A 16113-nucleotide genomic window follows, 5' to 3' on the forward strand; every position below is an offset into this window, starting at 1 on the left:
AGGGTGAACCAACGGCAAAAGGAAGACCTTTCTGTCTGTCTGTCTCTCACTGTCCACTCTGCCTGTCAAAAAAAAAAAAAAAAAAAAAAAAGAAATTGCTAAAGGGGCTGAAGAGTCCCAAGAAAATGCAACTAGTTAAAAATGTTCCTGATGTGCAGCCTGTGCTGTGGCATAGTAGGTTAAGCCTTTGCCTGCGGTGCCAGCATCCCACATGGGCACTGGTTCAAGTCCCAGCTGCTCTACTTCTGAAGGCAGTGGAAGATGGCCCACATGCTTGGGCCCCTGCACTTACATGGGAGACCCAGAGGAAGCTCCTGGCTCCTGGCTTCAGATTGGCACAGCTCCAGCTGTTGTGGGCACTTGGGGAGTGAGCCAGCAGATGGAAGACCTCTCTATCTGTAACTCTGCCTCTCAAATAAAACAAACAAGTGAACAAATAATGTCCTTTATAGATCAAGAAAGGTGGAATGCTTACTTGGGGAGTCATTCCGCCAGTGTAAAGATGTGTGTCCAAATTCATTCTCTGTGGCTGGCTCAGTGAATCCTGCATCCCCTGGAGTCCTGGTTATGCTACCGTTCCCTCTCGATTGCTCCACAGACGGTGAAGCATGGACTGCAGCTGAAGTCGTGGCGGCTTTGGAGTCCTCAGGGAAACCTTCTGTCTCATTCACAGGTCGCAGACTCACAGCCAAGGACCGGAGCATCCTTGAGGCGCCGTCAGTGAGGGTGGAGGCAGCGGCATGTGCTCGCTTTGTCTGACTAACCACGGGGCTCTGCAGAGCAGTGGAGTTCGTAAGCTCCTCCGCGCTTCCAGAAACTGAAACAGAAGGAAACAGGCCTCAGGAACACTCAGGAGGGATGAGAAAACTGGGCACTGGCCTAGGTACAAACCACGCTTATTACATGTTGGTCAAAAAATGTTCATTTTATGGGCCTAATATAGATACAAACATTTGGGTACTAGGGCACTTCAAAAAGTTCATTGGAAAATGGGATTAAAAGGTTGGTTTATTCTGGCACAAAAAAAGCTATGAAGTCCATGCAATCCATGAGCCCTGTTTACATACACACGTGCAGCCAGGACACAGCACATCTCTCTGTTCTCATCAGCTCTACTTCTCACAGGTGAATGGGGGCACGGAGAGGGCCCAAGGAAAAGCATCTACGCAAATTCAAAGGGAGACAGGAGGATGCACGTGTGGTGCAGTGCAATGGAAAGAAAGATGAAAACTTCCGAATCCTACATCATAGCTCGAGGAGGACGGCCACTGTGGTAAGGTTTTTGTCATTTTGATTTTGTTTTAGCCATGTAACCATTTTATTCTAATGCTATAGATTTAAAAACCTATACATAGGGGCTGGCACTGTGGCACAGCGGGTTAAAGCCCTGGCCTGACATGCCCACATCCCATATGGCTGCCAGTTCTAGTCCCGGCTGCTCCTCTTCTGATTCAGCTCTCTGCTATGGCCTGGGAAAGCAGTGGAGGATGGCCCGAGTCCTTGGGCCCCTGCACCCGTGTGGGAGACTGGGAAGAAGCTCCTGGCTTCGGGTCAGCTCAGCTCCAGCCTTTGCGGCCAGCTAGGGAGTGAACCAGCGAATGGAAGACCTCTCTCTGTCTCTACCTCTCTCTCTAATTCTGTCTTGCAAATACATAAAATAGAAAACCTATACATAAAATGAGTTACCATGAGGTCACTGTAAAGTGCTTGGCCCACTGAGCGGGCCTAGGGTTCTGCAGAACACAGCTGGGGCACTGCTGGCCTCAAACAATAATTCCCAGCCTTGTCCCCGTCAAGAGCTTTTATTGTTCCTCACCTCATGGCCACCGTCAACCCTGTGCTTTGAAAGACCACTAACCAAACTGCAATTTATTAAGTAACATACCTTCTAGCCAGCAGGAGATACTCATTATTATCCCCAGGAACTGGCTTTAATTCCATCCAAAAGCAAGCAGGCTTCATTATTGTGGTTAGCCTAATCAAGTTTTAGGGACCAGCTCTCAAACCTATGTGCCTCCAATAGGCCCCTTGGAGATGAAGGGCTCCAGGTTGGGGACTGTTTTTTCTGACCAGTGGATGGCAGCCATTAGATAATTGTCAAGAACCCTGAGAATTAAGTTACATACCACTGGGCAAAAGGCATAGCCGGCTATGCACAAGTACAGGGCCTTGCTGATGTCCCCCTTCCACAAAGAAGTTTCCAAAGGGTACCCTGAAAAGTGGCCTTCAGAAGGGTACATTAAAGCCCTCATTACAAAAAGGAGCAGACAGTGGGAAAGCTTAGTGAGCAGGGAAAAAACAAAGGCAAGAAAAGAGCGTGCTATATTTTTTGTTTTTAAGTTAAAAACAATAAAAATTATATCTACATAATGAAAAGATGCAAGCTGTTCATTAAGACCCAGAAAAGGGGAAAAGGAAATTGTTATTTTAAACAGTTCTTCAGAGACCAATCCCATGTGCATCTGTGGCAAAAAGCACAGGTAAATTTTAGGCAGAAGGAGTGCACACACAGGAAACAAAAGGTTCTCCTACGAAGCCATGGAACCAGCTGGACCTAGAACACAGGGATCTAGCTGATGAACTTTACTGAAAAACAAAAACAAAAACAAAAAAAAAACAAAATGAAGATGCAGGCAATCTGTAAAGCTAGTAACTGAAACAAAGGGATAGAAAGACCTGGACACAAAAACAGAACCTGACTTATCCCGATCCACCCTTACTTAAAAACAAACAAGAAACACTTCAGTATTTAAAAAAAGGAAAGCACAGACAGGCGTGGTGGTGCAGTGGGTTAAGCAGGGGGCTTGGTGTGTGTGTGGGGTGCCCCCCATCCCATATCACCTGGGGTGGGGTCCTGCACCTGCTTCAGAACCAGCTTCCTGCTAATGCACACCCTGGGAAGGCGCAGATAATGGCTTAAGTATTTGGGTCCCTGCCACCCACATGGGAGACCTGGGTTGAGTTCCTGGTTTTGGCCTGGACCAGCCCCAGCTGTTGCAGGAGTAAACTAATATATGGAAGATCTCTCTTGCTCTCTTTGTGTCTTTCAAATAAATAAGTAAATAATTTTTAAAAGATTTATTTATTTATTATTTGAAAGACAATCTTGAGAGAGAGAGAAAGAGAGAGAGAGACAGTGAAAGAGATCTTCCATATGCTGGTTCACTCCCCAAATGGCTGCAAAAGCTGAAGCTGGGCTGATCCAAAGCCAGGAGCCACGAGCTTCCTCTGGGTCTTCATGTGGGTCTAGGAGCCCAAGTACTTGGGCCATCTTCTACTGCTTTCCCAGGTACATTAGCAGGGAGCTGGATTGGAAATGGAGTAGCTGGGACTTGAACCAGAGCCTATATGGGATGCTAGAGCTGCAGGCAGCTGTTTTACCCACTATGCCACAGCCCCAGCCCCAGAAAATAATTTTTTTAAAAAGGTCATGGGAAAATGGAATAAAAAGACAAGTTTTTTTTTAAAAAAAAGGAAGAATAATATAGATATGTCCCTAAATCCTCACCCAAACACTTAGCTTCTCAGATCTAACTTTATTAGAGCCATCATCTATATCCACAAAATTATAATCTCAACAAATTGCTGGATACTCTTTCAAAACACTTTCATCCCCAGTAAACAGTATGGTTTCAACTATTCAATGTTCCCTTCAAACTAGAGACAGTTACAGCAGATTCAGAACTCAGTACCCTAGGCCTGTCCACTCACAGAGGATGTGGCAAATCAGTGGCCACAGGAACACAATCACAGAAGTCACAAATGCTGAAAGCCAGGAAAGTGGCTGTGTTTCCCCTGGCCCTGAGGGCTCTGTAGGACCATGCTTCCTCATCTCACTGTTGCCCTCAACATAAAAGCTCCAATTCCTGACCAGCTATGTGCCAGACACTGTGCTAAGTTGTATGCACACCAGTGTCACTTAATTCTCACAGGGAAGCTATGAAATGTGTGTAAATACTTCTTTGGAGTTAGTACCTCTTAATAGAAGGAGGGAACATTTGGTCAAACTAACCTACAGTCACCGCTTATATCACTAAAGGAGCAGTACCTGCTAAATAAACCTACAAGGAAATCAATCATGGGCCTAATTCACAGCCCAGCATCATTGATTATTTAATAAGTGTGCTTCCTCACTCCTTTCTTCCCCTCAAGCAGACATTCAAAAATGGGAAGATCATCCATCTGGGAACAGAAACAAGCCAAGTTCCTCTCTACATCAGGAGGTGGGAAAATGCCCACCCCGTGGGTCGTTCCAAACCCGGCACAAAATGTTGGCCCCTCGGCACGCATCAGAACGCTCAGCCCTGACTTGCCTGCTACCCAGAACTTGACAAAAGTACAGCCACGGTGGCTGACGTCTGAGAAAGATGTGCTAAATCCATGATCTTCTGAGTAATGTAGGCGCTCTGCCTTTACAAAGCAAAATCACCACAAAGCAATTTAGCTGGACCACATCAGCTCAGCTACCCACAGAAATTCTTTTCCTAAGCTGAGATCCATTATTAGACTCTCAGCTCCTACTGAGAATCTACATAACCACGTTACCTTTTAAAAGAACATTACTGCAGTTGACACAAGCAGCTACTGAAGGCATTTTCCATTATGATCCTCAACATTCTTTATATAACTATTCTCCTTAGCATTAACTGCCCTGAAAACACTTATGTCTATGGATAAAACTGTGTGCTTACCTTATCTAACGATCATCACATGCCCCATCCGGTTTCTCTTTGTGCCCTGGTTTCCAGGAAGCTCAGTACTAAATTTAGTGCTCAACTGTAGCCCCTGTCACACAATTCAATGTTCCCATTTCTCTTTCTGCTTTGAAAAGAGAGCTGTTTTTCCCTGTGTGTTGTGTTGTTACTTTTCTCCCGATGACCAAACAGGACATACATGACCATTATAAAAAATACGGGAATTATAGAATGATATAAAGCAGCAAAAGATGTAAGCAGCAAGAGAAATGACCTCCAGTGGGTTCTGATCTCTTTCATTAAGATTCACTTTTGGGAGTGGGCATTTGCCTAGCTGATCAGAAAGCTGTGTCCTGTATCAGAGCCTGAGTGCAATGCCCAGCTTTGGTTCCTGACCGCAGCTTCCTGTGATGCAGATCCTGCGAGGCAGCAGTGACGGCCGCCATTGACTCCTGCCACCCACCTGGGAGACTCGGATTGGATTCCTGGCTCCTGGCTCTGGCCCAGCCCAGCCTTGGCTGTTGTGGGCACTTGGGCAACGAACTGGAGGGTGGGCACTTGGGCAACGAACTGGAGGATGGGAGTTCTCTCTGTCTCTCTGTCTCTCTCTCTCCCTCTCAAATAAAATTTAAAGAAAATGGGCCAGTACTGTGGTATAGCAAGTAAAGCCACCACTTGCAGTGCCAACATCCTATATGGGCACCAGTTTGAGTCCTGGCTGCCCCACTTCCAATCCAGCTCTTTGCTATGGCCTGGAAAAGGCAGTAGGAGATGGTCAAGGTCCTTGGGTGCCTGTACCCATGTGGGAGACCGGGAAGAACCTCCCGGCTCCCGGCTTCAGACTGGCGCAGCTCCAGCCATTGCAGCCATTTGGAGAGTGAACCAGCGGATGGAAGACTTCTTTCTCTGCCTCTGTTTCACTGTAACTCTGCCTTTCAAATAAATAAATAAGTCTTTAAAAACATTTAAAGAAAAAATTTAAATTTGATGTTGTCACCTGGACCTATACCTACTTTATTAGTGTCAAGCACCCAGTTTACTTCCAGAAGCAGGCAGCTCCTGGCTATTGCAGCCTCGGAAGAGGTTGGTGTGCATGCGTGTTTCTGGGTAGCAGAGTGAGGAGTGAGAGGAGGCAGAGAATATAGAGGCCGAATGTGTGTAAAACAACCAGTGTTGAAACCAGAAACAATCTTTCAGATCTCCTGGTCTAACCCCTTTAGGTTTCCCATAAGGAGTCACATCCTCCCCATGCCAGCCTCTTAGCTCAGCATCCTACTGCTCACCTAGTGAGGAACATCACTAATTGGATCGGTCTAAGTGCCAAGCTTTCCACTGGTCGCACTCACTGGTGGATGGAGGAGCCAAGTGTGGAAAGGCGCCAGGCTCACTGCCCTCCCTCTTCATGTGTGTTTGTTTACAGAGCTGGCCGGCCAGGCGGGGCCGACTCGGGGTCCACCTTGGCAGGTCCTGCTGGCTCTTCCTCAGTGTTCCCGCCCGAGGGCCTATAGCTCCTGCTTCTTGTCATCAGAAAGGGGCAATCAAATCCCAAGATTTCCGTTCCAGGTCGGGGTAGGAGGTATCCAGAGCTCTGCTGAGCTGGCAGGTGCTAAACCAGCTTTAAAAATAAGGAGGCATCTTGTTTCTCATTTGGTTTTAGGCTCTTGTACACGTTCCTCAACATTCTCAAGGGAAGAAGAGGGGCTGGCAGGCCGGATTCAAACGTTCCTAGACGCCAGGGGATACACCAGCTTAACAGCACCCAATGCCTTCTCTAATCTCTGAAAGTGGGGTGGGACTTTACCTAGAACAGAATGCCCAGTTCACAGACGGAAAAATGCGTGGTGGAAGTCTCCCAACATTCAAAGTATAAGCTTCTAAGAAGGACAAAAACTCAAAGAATTTTTAGGGCCAATTATTTATATATTTTTTTCGTGTTGAAAAGTACAGGGGCCGACGCTGTGGTGTAGTAGGTTAAGCCTCCGTCCATGGCACTGGCATACCATTTGGAAGCTGGTTCGCATCCCAGACGCTCCTCTTCCAGTCCAGCTCCCTGCTAATGCATTTGGAAAAGCAGTAGAAGATGGCCCTAGTGCTTGGGCCCCTGCACCCACGTGGGAGACCCGGAAAAAGGCCCTGGCTCCTGGCTTCGGATCAGCCCAGCTACAAGCATGGTGGCCATTTGGGGAGTGAACCAGTAAAGAGAAGACCTTTCTCTCTGTCTCTCCCTCTTTCTAACTGTAACTCTACCTTTCAAATAAATAGATTTAAAAAAGAAAAGAGCAGGTGACCACAGGGTCAAGTCTAGTATGGCTGGACACGTTGCCTTTCAAATGTCCCATGGCGGTGGCTGATGTAAGCCACAAACGGTAAATGACCCTGCTTAGACTCCACGTGCAGCTTCACAGAAAATGCTGCCTTTCTACCATTGAGTGAAGCCGCTTGTAAATCACGGAGCCCCAGAACTTGGAGGCCGCCAGGCTTCATAGCTTTTACCCAGCTCAACCAGTATTTATGAATGATCTTAAAAGGCAATCTCCTAAAAACATGAATCATAATAATACCCCGTCAGCAGAACACTGTACACAGAGTATGGAAGAGGAATGGTTGTTTTAAATGGGCCTTACAGAAAGGCCCTCTGGCTTCAGCCTTCGCTTTGATGACATAAACCTAGACTCCTAGTCTTGCGAAGTACTTCTAAAAACCCCTGACCTATAAAATCTCTCAAATGGCAATTGCTGAAGAAATCTAACCTCTATTTCCTAAGAATATTCCTGCCCTTCTCCATCTTTCTTCTTACAGCTTGAGGATAAAAACACGGGCAGCACACACAGACTGTGAAAACAAACTCAGATAGAAAAGATGGGCAGAGGCACCAACATTCTCTTTGGCCCATGGCGGGATGGGCCCTGTGAAGGGGTTTAGGCATGTGCTGGTCTCCATTTCTTTTCTCCTTTTTTTTTTCTTTCTTTCTTTCTTCTTCTTCTTCTTCTTCTTCTTCTTTTTTTTTTTTTTTTTTTAGATTTTTTGAAAGGCAGTAACAGAGAGAGAAAGAGAGAGATCTATCTGCTGGTTCACTTCCCAAATGGCCATGACAGCCAGGGTTGGGCCAGGCCAAAGTCAAAAGCCAGGAACTTCATCCATCCCTCGCTTGTACACAGAGGCTGAAGCACTTGTGTTGTTCCCTCTTCCACTGCTTTCCCAGGCACATTAGCAGGGAGCTAGATCAGAAATGGAGCAGCCAGGACTCGAACTGGCTCCCATATGGGATGCCAGCATCACAGGGAGTGGATTAACCTGCTATACCACAGCATGGGCTCCTGGTCTCCATTTCCTGCCGACTCTGGTCTGGGGCAGCAGGGAACCTAACAGAAGTTCAGGCACAGCTGTGTCCTGAAGGTTTACAGCGTCTCCGGGCCACAGGCAGTGACCTGGCATGACAAGGGATACAGCACGGAGGACGGAGATTGAGAAAGGCTCAGGTAAGTGGATCCCCGAGCAGAGGCGACACTGATGAGCAGAACAGAAACGGCAGGGAGAGGGGCGCGCACTCTTTCAACCAAGTGCCTGGAAAAACCATACCTGTATTTTCCTTGCCATTGAAAGAAATGTGTTTACAATAACGAATGAATAAAAATCTAACTCCTCATCGAATGGCACAATGCTCACTATTTCATGCACCCTAGCGCGTGGCCTCTTGTGTAAGAACGCACAGCAACACTGAGTCTTTGTTGTGTGTATGGGAAGGAGGGGAGACGCAGGAGGTGGTGAGCAGAAAGGCCTAGCTTAGGCACCAGCCCCACCATTATTTTTCTCCTTATACAGGTAAAACAAACTTTAAACATGAATTCTTTTTTTAAAAGATTAATTGAAAGGCAGAGATACAGAGAGAGAGGGAGAGACAAAGAGACAGAGAGAGATCTTCCATCTGCTGGTTCAGTCCCCAAAAGGCTACAGTGGCCAAGGGTGGGCCAGGCTAGAGCCAGGAGATTCATCTGGGTCTCTCATGTGGGTGCAGCAGCCCAGGTACTTGGGTCATCTGCCACTACTTTCCCAGGCCTTAAGTAGGAAGCCGGACCAGAAGAGGAGCAGCCGGGACATGAACCAGCACCCATATGGGATGCTGGTGCTGCAGGTGCAGCTTAACCCACTGTACCACAATGCCAGCCCCTAAACAGGAATTTTAACACTGAGATAAACTGTGTCTGCTGTATTCTACTCCAAATACTTGGCACTAGAAGAAATGAATTTTTCCTTAATGTCCTTTCTCCTTGGCCCATCCGTTTCTTTCTTTTTCTTTTCTTTTTTTTTTTTTTTTTGACAGGCACAGTGGACAGTGAGAGAGAAAGGTCTTCCTTTTCCGTTGGTTCACCCCACAATGGCTGCTGCAGCCAGCACGCTGTGCTAATCCAAAGCCAGGTTCCAGGTACTTCTCCTGGTCTCCCATGGGGTGCAGGGCCCAAGGACTTGGGCCATCCTCCACTGCCTTCCTGGGCCACAGCAGAGAGCTAGACTGGAAGAGGAGCAACTGGGACAGAATCCGGCGCCCTGACCGGGACTAGAACCCGGTGTGCCGGCGCCGCAGGTGGAGGATTAGCCTATTGAGCCGCAGCGCTGGCCCCATCCGTTTCTGTGTTTTTTGAAGATGCTGTCGTGGGGAACAAGGGACAGGAGTACTCACATGAGGGCAGGTGTGAGGGAGGAGAGGAAGCCGGCGTCCTGGAGAAATGCGAGAGCCCCAGGCCCGAGGAACTGTTCTTCCTGGACAGTGTGGTGGACTCTCCTGTCTCCGCAGCAGGAAGAGAGGACTGGCTGGAAACCCCTGAGGCGGCCACTTGGGTGTGCGCAGTTGCTGCTTCTGGGAGCCTCCTCCGCGTCTCCCGTGGGCCCTGCGATGTTCCATGCTCCATGCGAGAAGGGGCAGGGCTTGCTGCCAACCCTGGGCTGCTGGCTGGCAGGGGAGGCCCCTCCCAGGCTGCAAACAGACAGCAGCGGTTACACTTCCACTTGCTGACTTCCCGGTGTCCTGGTAACCTCCCAGGGGGCTCAGCTCCGACTCGGATAGAACACGAGGGTGCTCCAGACAGTTCTTGGGGAGTGGGACTAAAAAGATGAGTTTAGGTAAGTTTATCTTGGTGTAAAAATTTTAAATCCATGCCTAGAGCGTCCTCAAAAAGTTTGTGAAAAATGCATTTTATATTAAAAAAAAAAAAAAAACTAAGCAAGGAGCTCAATAACTTTTTGCACCAACACAAACTTATCTTTTACTATATTTTCCACAACTTTCTGATCTTCGCTTGTATCGAGGACAAGAAAATAGGAGTGATTCTTCGTATATGAAAAATGAGCCCCTACAGAAAGACCACAAATCATGCCAAAGGATCCCCGGAGGAGGGGTGAGGTTTGGATCCAGGCTGGCCATGGAATATGGATGCCATGGGATCAGCCAGGCCACTCAACAAATCTGCCCCACTCCCCATCCTGCATTTCAAAGCATCCCAGACAGGGCCCTGAGTCACAGGTCTGCTCCACCCCAGCCCAGGGGCCCTGGATGGGCGCAACGGTGGGGGTGGGGGGTGGCAGGTGGTGGCCATCTGCTGTCCAGGACTGGACACAGGTGAATGAAGTGAGTGTCCGTCAGCACAGACTCACCGGAAGTGTTGCCCTGGGAAGTCAGAGCTGTTGCAGTGTCAGGCGGGTGCCCAGCAGGAGAAACGGGGAAATCTGTCCCCCCGGAGGAGTGGCGCCTTCCCCCAGCATCCGCTGCTTCGGTTAGAAGAGTGGGGCTTTCCGGAGCTCCTGAAGGTGCTGCATGGCTCTTCCTGGAAGCCTGGCCCATCCCTCCTGCTCCGGAAGCCACTGTTGCAAAGTCCTCTGGATGGCGGTAAGAAGTGAGGTTTCCTATGCGGGGTTCAGCACTACTCTCTGCCCAGGGGTGCCTTACAGCCACTGCAACAGTAAGAAAATGCATGGGTGAGAACTGCTTTCTTTTTTTTTAGATTTATTTATTTGAAAGGCAGAGTTACACAGAGAGAGGAGAGGCAGAGAGAGAGAGAGAGAAGTGTCTTCCATCCGCTGGTTCACTCCCCAGATGGCCACAATGGCTGGAGCTGTACCAATCTGAAGCCAGGAGCCAGGAGCTTCCTCCGGGTCTCCCACGCAGGTTCAGGGGCCCAAGGACTTGGGCCATCTTCTACTGCTTTCCCAGGTCATAGCAGAGAGCTGGATCGGAAGTGGAGCGGCCGGGACTAGAACTGGCACCCATATGGGATGCAGGCACTGCAGGCGGTGGCTTTACCTGCTACGGCACAGCGCTAGCCCCAAACCTGCTGCTTTCTAACACTAAAAGTTAAAAAGGGTCCATGAACAGACCTTGTGCACTGCTGATTTTACCTGGCTCCTTGAAAACACCACTTGCATGTTTCCCATATGGGACTATTTCTCCTGCTTAGAGGCAGGGCCTGTGGACACTGCTGAAAACTGCTGTGGGGATGAAGTCACTTCTATCCCGATGGGTCAGGCAGTGAGAAGAAAGCATTCAACAAGCTGAGGCAGCAGGCAGGCCGAGCCTACAGTCTGCACCTAAACACTGACAGCAAGCGTGTGCTGGCGGGGCTGGCACACAGTGGCAAACAAGCTCTCTTGTAGGCCCCTACCTGCCCAAAAGATCAGGCGAGCCAGAAACACAATCCACAAAAGTAACTTAAAATTTTCTAGTGGTCACATTTTGAAACTGATATAGGCAGGCAGATAGGATCGAATTGATTAGATTTGGAAGCTGGAGACCACGCCTTCGTCCTGCCCCTTTTCGTGATCTCATGCCCCTACCTGATCTCCCCTGAACACCCACCTGGCCAGACTATGTAACCACGCCTCTTTGGAAAGCATATACAAGACTGCTCTCTGCTTCTGCTTCGCTGCCCGCGCTAAGCTGCCTGTGGCTGCTCATAACCATACGCTTGCTCCATGTGCCTCCTGGCCTGCTCTCTGCCTGGTATGGACCCAACTTAGCTTCTAGACCTCTTTCTCCCCTAATTAAAGCCCTCACTTTCCTGCGCACTTCTTTCACTGAATAAAACACTTAAAACTTACCATGCAGCCTGGTCTATTTTGAGCCAATATTCAGAATTCTTATCTGAATAGATGGCAAGAACCCACTGGATTATTAATATTAAAATTATTAATAAGGCTGGTTGAAGGGCCGGCGCTGTGGCTCACTTGGTTAATCCTCCACCTGTGGCGCCGGCATCCCATATGGGCACCAGGTTCTAGTCCCAGTTGCTCCTCTTCCAGTCCAGCTCTCTGCTGTGGCCCAGGAAGGCAGTAGAGGATGGCCCAAGTGTTTGGGCCCCAGCGCCCACATGGGAGACCAGGAAGTAGCATCTGGCTCCTGGCTTCGGATCGGCGCAGCTCTAGCTGTTGTGGCCATTTGGGGGGTGAACCAATGGAAGGAAGAACTTTCTCTCTCTCTCTCTCTCTCACTCTCTCACTGTCTAACTCTGTCAAATAAATTAAAAAATAAAAAAAAAAGGCTGGTTGATATCAAAACTAAAAAAGGTGAAATTAATTTGCATATTGTGTTTCATTTGATGTATCCCAAATTATTACCTTTCAATATGCAATTGGTATAAAAATATCAACATATTTATTTTGGGTATTTATTTATTTGACTATTTGGTTTCCCATTTTTGGTATTCAAGCTTTAAAACCCAGTGACTATCTCACAAGTCACCTTTGTCAAGAGCTCAGCAACCATACCCGTGCGTGCAGCTCCAGGTCAGCGGTCCTCCACCTGTCCCACCCCCGGCCACTCCCACCCGACACAGTGCTCCTGTCCCTGGGGTTGGCTGGTGGTGATTATGATAACTCCTACAGGAGACTCTGGCCAGCCTTCCTAAGGGAACCATTTCCTTCCCCAGATCCTTTGAGAATGACTGCATTGGTGCCTTCTATTCTGTTTGCGGTAGCTGACAATTAACAGAGGCTTCCTGGGGGGAGTCAGCCACCCAGGCACGTGGGCTCCTCTGGGGCCCAGTGTAGGGCAGGCAAGGCCCACACTCAGCTAGAACCAGGATGCCAAGGGGCAGCCCGGAAGTGGTATGCAGGTTGGGCTTGAGACCCTGGGATTGGGGACAGCAGTGACCTAGAGGGCACGCTCCTTTTGTTCTTTCTACCTGGGCTGCAAGCAAGCTGGCCTACTGGGAGGAGGCGACAGGGACCCAGGGTACTTTCTCTATCCTCTTAATTAACTGAGCACCATGAGAGACATTATTGTCAAAGGGAGTCAGAAACAAGCAATTACAGGGAGGGAAAAGGGACTTGGAACCCAAGGCGCCAAGCTTCCAATGTGAAGATACTGAACTTAGCTGTCTCAGGGCCCCAAGACAAGTGTGAGATCGGCCACTGAGGGCTGGCACCAATGTACCCTTCTTCAGGGAACAGCAGTAGAAGTTCCAGACTCCAGACAGCTAGTGGAGTCCCAGTGAAGCTCCCAAGAGAAAAAGAATGGTTGCCTGCAGGTAGCACATGCCTCTCACTGAGCCACGCTCTCTCCCTGGAAGGTGAACGGAAGAGGAGAAAGGAACTAGAAACAAAAACAGACAGGCAGACCATGACCCCGCTCTATCCTCAACAGCAACTAAAAGTGCTGACTAAAATTTTTTTTTTTTTTTTTTGGACAGGCAGAGTGGACAGTGAGAGAGAGACAGAGAGAAAGGTCTTCCTTTTGCTGTTGGTTCACCCTCCAATGGCCGCTGCGGCCGGCGCATCTCGCTGATCCAAAGCCAGGAGCCAGGCGCTTCTCCTGGTCTCCCATGCGGGTGCAGGGCCCAAGCACTTGGGCCATCCTCCACTGCCTTCCCAGGCCATAGCAGAGAGCTGGCCTGGAAGAGGGGCACTGGGATAGAATCCGGCGCCCCAACCCGGACTAGAACCCGGTGTGCCGGCGCCGCAAGGCAGAGGATTAGCCTGTTAAGCCACAGCGCCGGCCATGACTAAAATATTTTTTAAAAAACATTTCTAAATGCATTGCTGAGCTCGTAAGGAAGGAAAGGATCCAATCTTCTGAAGCCAAAAAGGAACCAAAGCTAGTTACAGAGTGGTGAGCTAATACTGAAGCTGGCAGCCACCCGGGGGCACTTGCTCAACATCTGTGACCTTGAACTTCTGTTCTGATGGCCACTGGGATGCAGCAGATGGGAGAGAAAAGAGGGAGTCTCTAAAGAAACCACTGTGTAGAGCTGGACCCCCAGAGGCCTACACTGCGGGTGTGTGGTACAGAGAAACAAACCTGCCTGCAGAGGGGCGAGCAAGGAAACCTGGCCCTGCAATCTTGGTTTTTAGATGGAAAAAGAAATTCACTCAAAGTCTGTAGCCATGAAACTAGCCTTCATATGGGTGTGCAGCACAAATTCACATTACCTGTGCAGACTGAACCTCTCAGTTGAGGATGTACAATAAAAGTGGTCCCATACCTTGGTCTAACAACCACTTTTATAGTATGTCAATCATAAATCAAACAGACACACACACATACCCATACATATATATTCACATACTAATAATAGTAGGGGGTGTGCTTCTGGTAGACACCTGATAGAAAGAAATGCAAATGCTCTCCTCAGGGAGCCTGCATTGTAGCATTGCAGGTTAAGTCACTGCCAGCAGCACCAGCCTCCAATGTGGGTGTTAGTTCAAGTTCCGGCTGCTCCACTTCTGATCCAGCTCCCTGCTAATGTGCCTGGAACAGCAGTGCAAGATGGTCCAAGTGCCTGGGCCCCTGCACCCACGTGGGAGACCAGGAAGAAGCTCCTGGCTTCAGTCTGGCCCAGCCTTGGCCTTTGCAGCCATTCGGGGAGTGAACCAGCAGATGACAGATCTCTCTTTCTCTGTCTCTCCCTCTCTGTCTGTAAGGCTGCCTTTCAAATAAATAAACTTTTTCAAAAATGCTCTCTACACATCTATCTTCAATCTAATTTTTTATCATTTACCGATAAAATTTTAAGGAGGAAGAAACCACAGTCAGAAATAACAAAATACAATAGGTAACAAGGCATTCAAGGGCAAGGTCAACAAATAACACAAAGAACTCAAACACTAGAATTATTAGAATGATTACTAGAATGTATTATATACAACTACATCAAAGAAACGAGGAAAAGAGACTTACAAATAGAGCCAAAACTACTTGAAAGAAACCTGAGTGGGAATTCTAGAAATGAAAAAAAATATAATAATTGAGATTAAGAAACTCAACAGTAGATGAGAAATGGCTGAAAAGAGGATGAAGAATTAGAAGTTAGATGAGAGAACGTCAAGAATTAGATAAAAAGAAAATATGAAAAATGGATTCAGAGACAAAAGAGATTGGGAGAAAGACCAGTAAACATAGGCCGGCGCCGCGGCTCACTAGGCTAATCCTCCACCTTGCGGCGCCGGCACACCGGGTTCTAGTCCCGGTCGGGGCACCAATCCTGTCCCGGTTGCCCCTCTTCCAGGCCAGCTCTCTGCTGTGGCCAGGGAGTGCAGTGGAGGATGGCCCAAGTCCTTGGACCCTGCACCCCATGGGAGACCAGGAGAAGCCCCTGGCTCCTGCCATCGGATCAGCGCGGTGCACCGGCCGCAGCGCGCCTACTGCGGCGGCCATTGGAGGGTGAACCAACGGCAAAAAGGAAGACCTTTCTCTTTGTCTCTCTCTCTACTGTCCACTCTGCCTGTCAAAAATAAAAAAAAAAAAAACAAACAAAAAAAAACCAGTAAACATCAAACTCTGCAGAAGAGAGAGAAAGGAAAAGTGGCAATATTCACAGAAGTAATGGCTACGAATTCTCCAAAATTGATGAAAAGCAAGAATCCTCAGACTAAGGAAGCCCAACAGATCCCTAGGAGACTAAACAACAAAGAAACATAATACACCCATATCACAGTGACACTGACGATGACCACAAAGACAAGCTGCTAAAAGCAGCCAGAGGAGGGACAGGCGTTCAGTGCAGCAGCTGGGGTGACAGTCGGGACAGCCATATCCCAGGCTGAGCTGCCTGGGTCCACGTCCCAGCTCTGCTTCCGATTCTAGCTTCCTGCTAATGTGCTCCCTTGAAGGTAGCAATGACAGCTCAAGTAGTTGGGTTACTGCCACTCACATGGGAGACCTGGATTGAGTTCCAGGCTTCTGACTTTATCCTGGGCCAGCCATGTATGTTGTAGGCATTTAATAAGTGAAGCAGCAAATGGAAGATCCTGTCTGTTTCTCTGCCTTTTCAAATAAAATGAAAATAAATACATATATTTTTAAAGATTTTAAGATTTTTTTTTAAAGACATAGAGTTATAGACAGAGAGAGGGAGAAACAGAGAGAAAGGTCTTCCATCTACTGGTTCACTCCCCAAATGTCTGCAAGAGCTGGAGCTGAGCCTAATCACAA

At 48.4% G+C, this 16113-nt stretch overlaps 1 protein-coding gene across 1 annotated transcript in view; it reads right to left on the reverse strand.

Annotated features, from left to right (window-relative positions):
- The window catches only part of HEG1 (heart development protein with EGF like domains 1), an 89495-nt gene that overhangs the window by 52425 nt on the left and 20957 nt on the right, over positions 1–16113 (reverse strand). Inside the window, exons 2-4 of the mRNA XM_062209157.1 lie at positions 10344–10640; positions 9373–9666; positions 476–817 (exon numbers count right to left, since the gene is read on the reverse strand). Of these exons, the coding sequence (XP_062065141.1) occupies positions 476–817; positions 9373–9666; positions 10344–10640 (933 nt within the window). The remainder of the gene's footprint in view (positions 1–475; positions 818–9372; positions 9667–10343; positions 10641–16113) is intronic.

Source organism: Lepus europaeus, chromosome 2, assembly GCF_033115175.1.
Source record: "Lepus europaeus isolate LE1 chromosome 2, mLepTim1.pri, whole genome shotgun sequence".
Taxonomy (NCBI): Eukaryota; Metazoa; Chordata; class Mammalia; order Lagomorpha; family Leporidae; genus Lepus; species Lepus europaeus.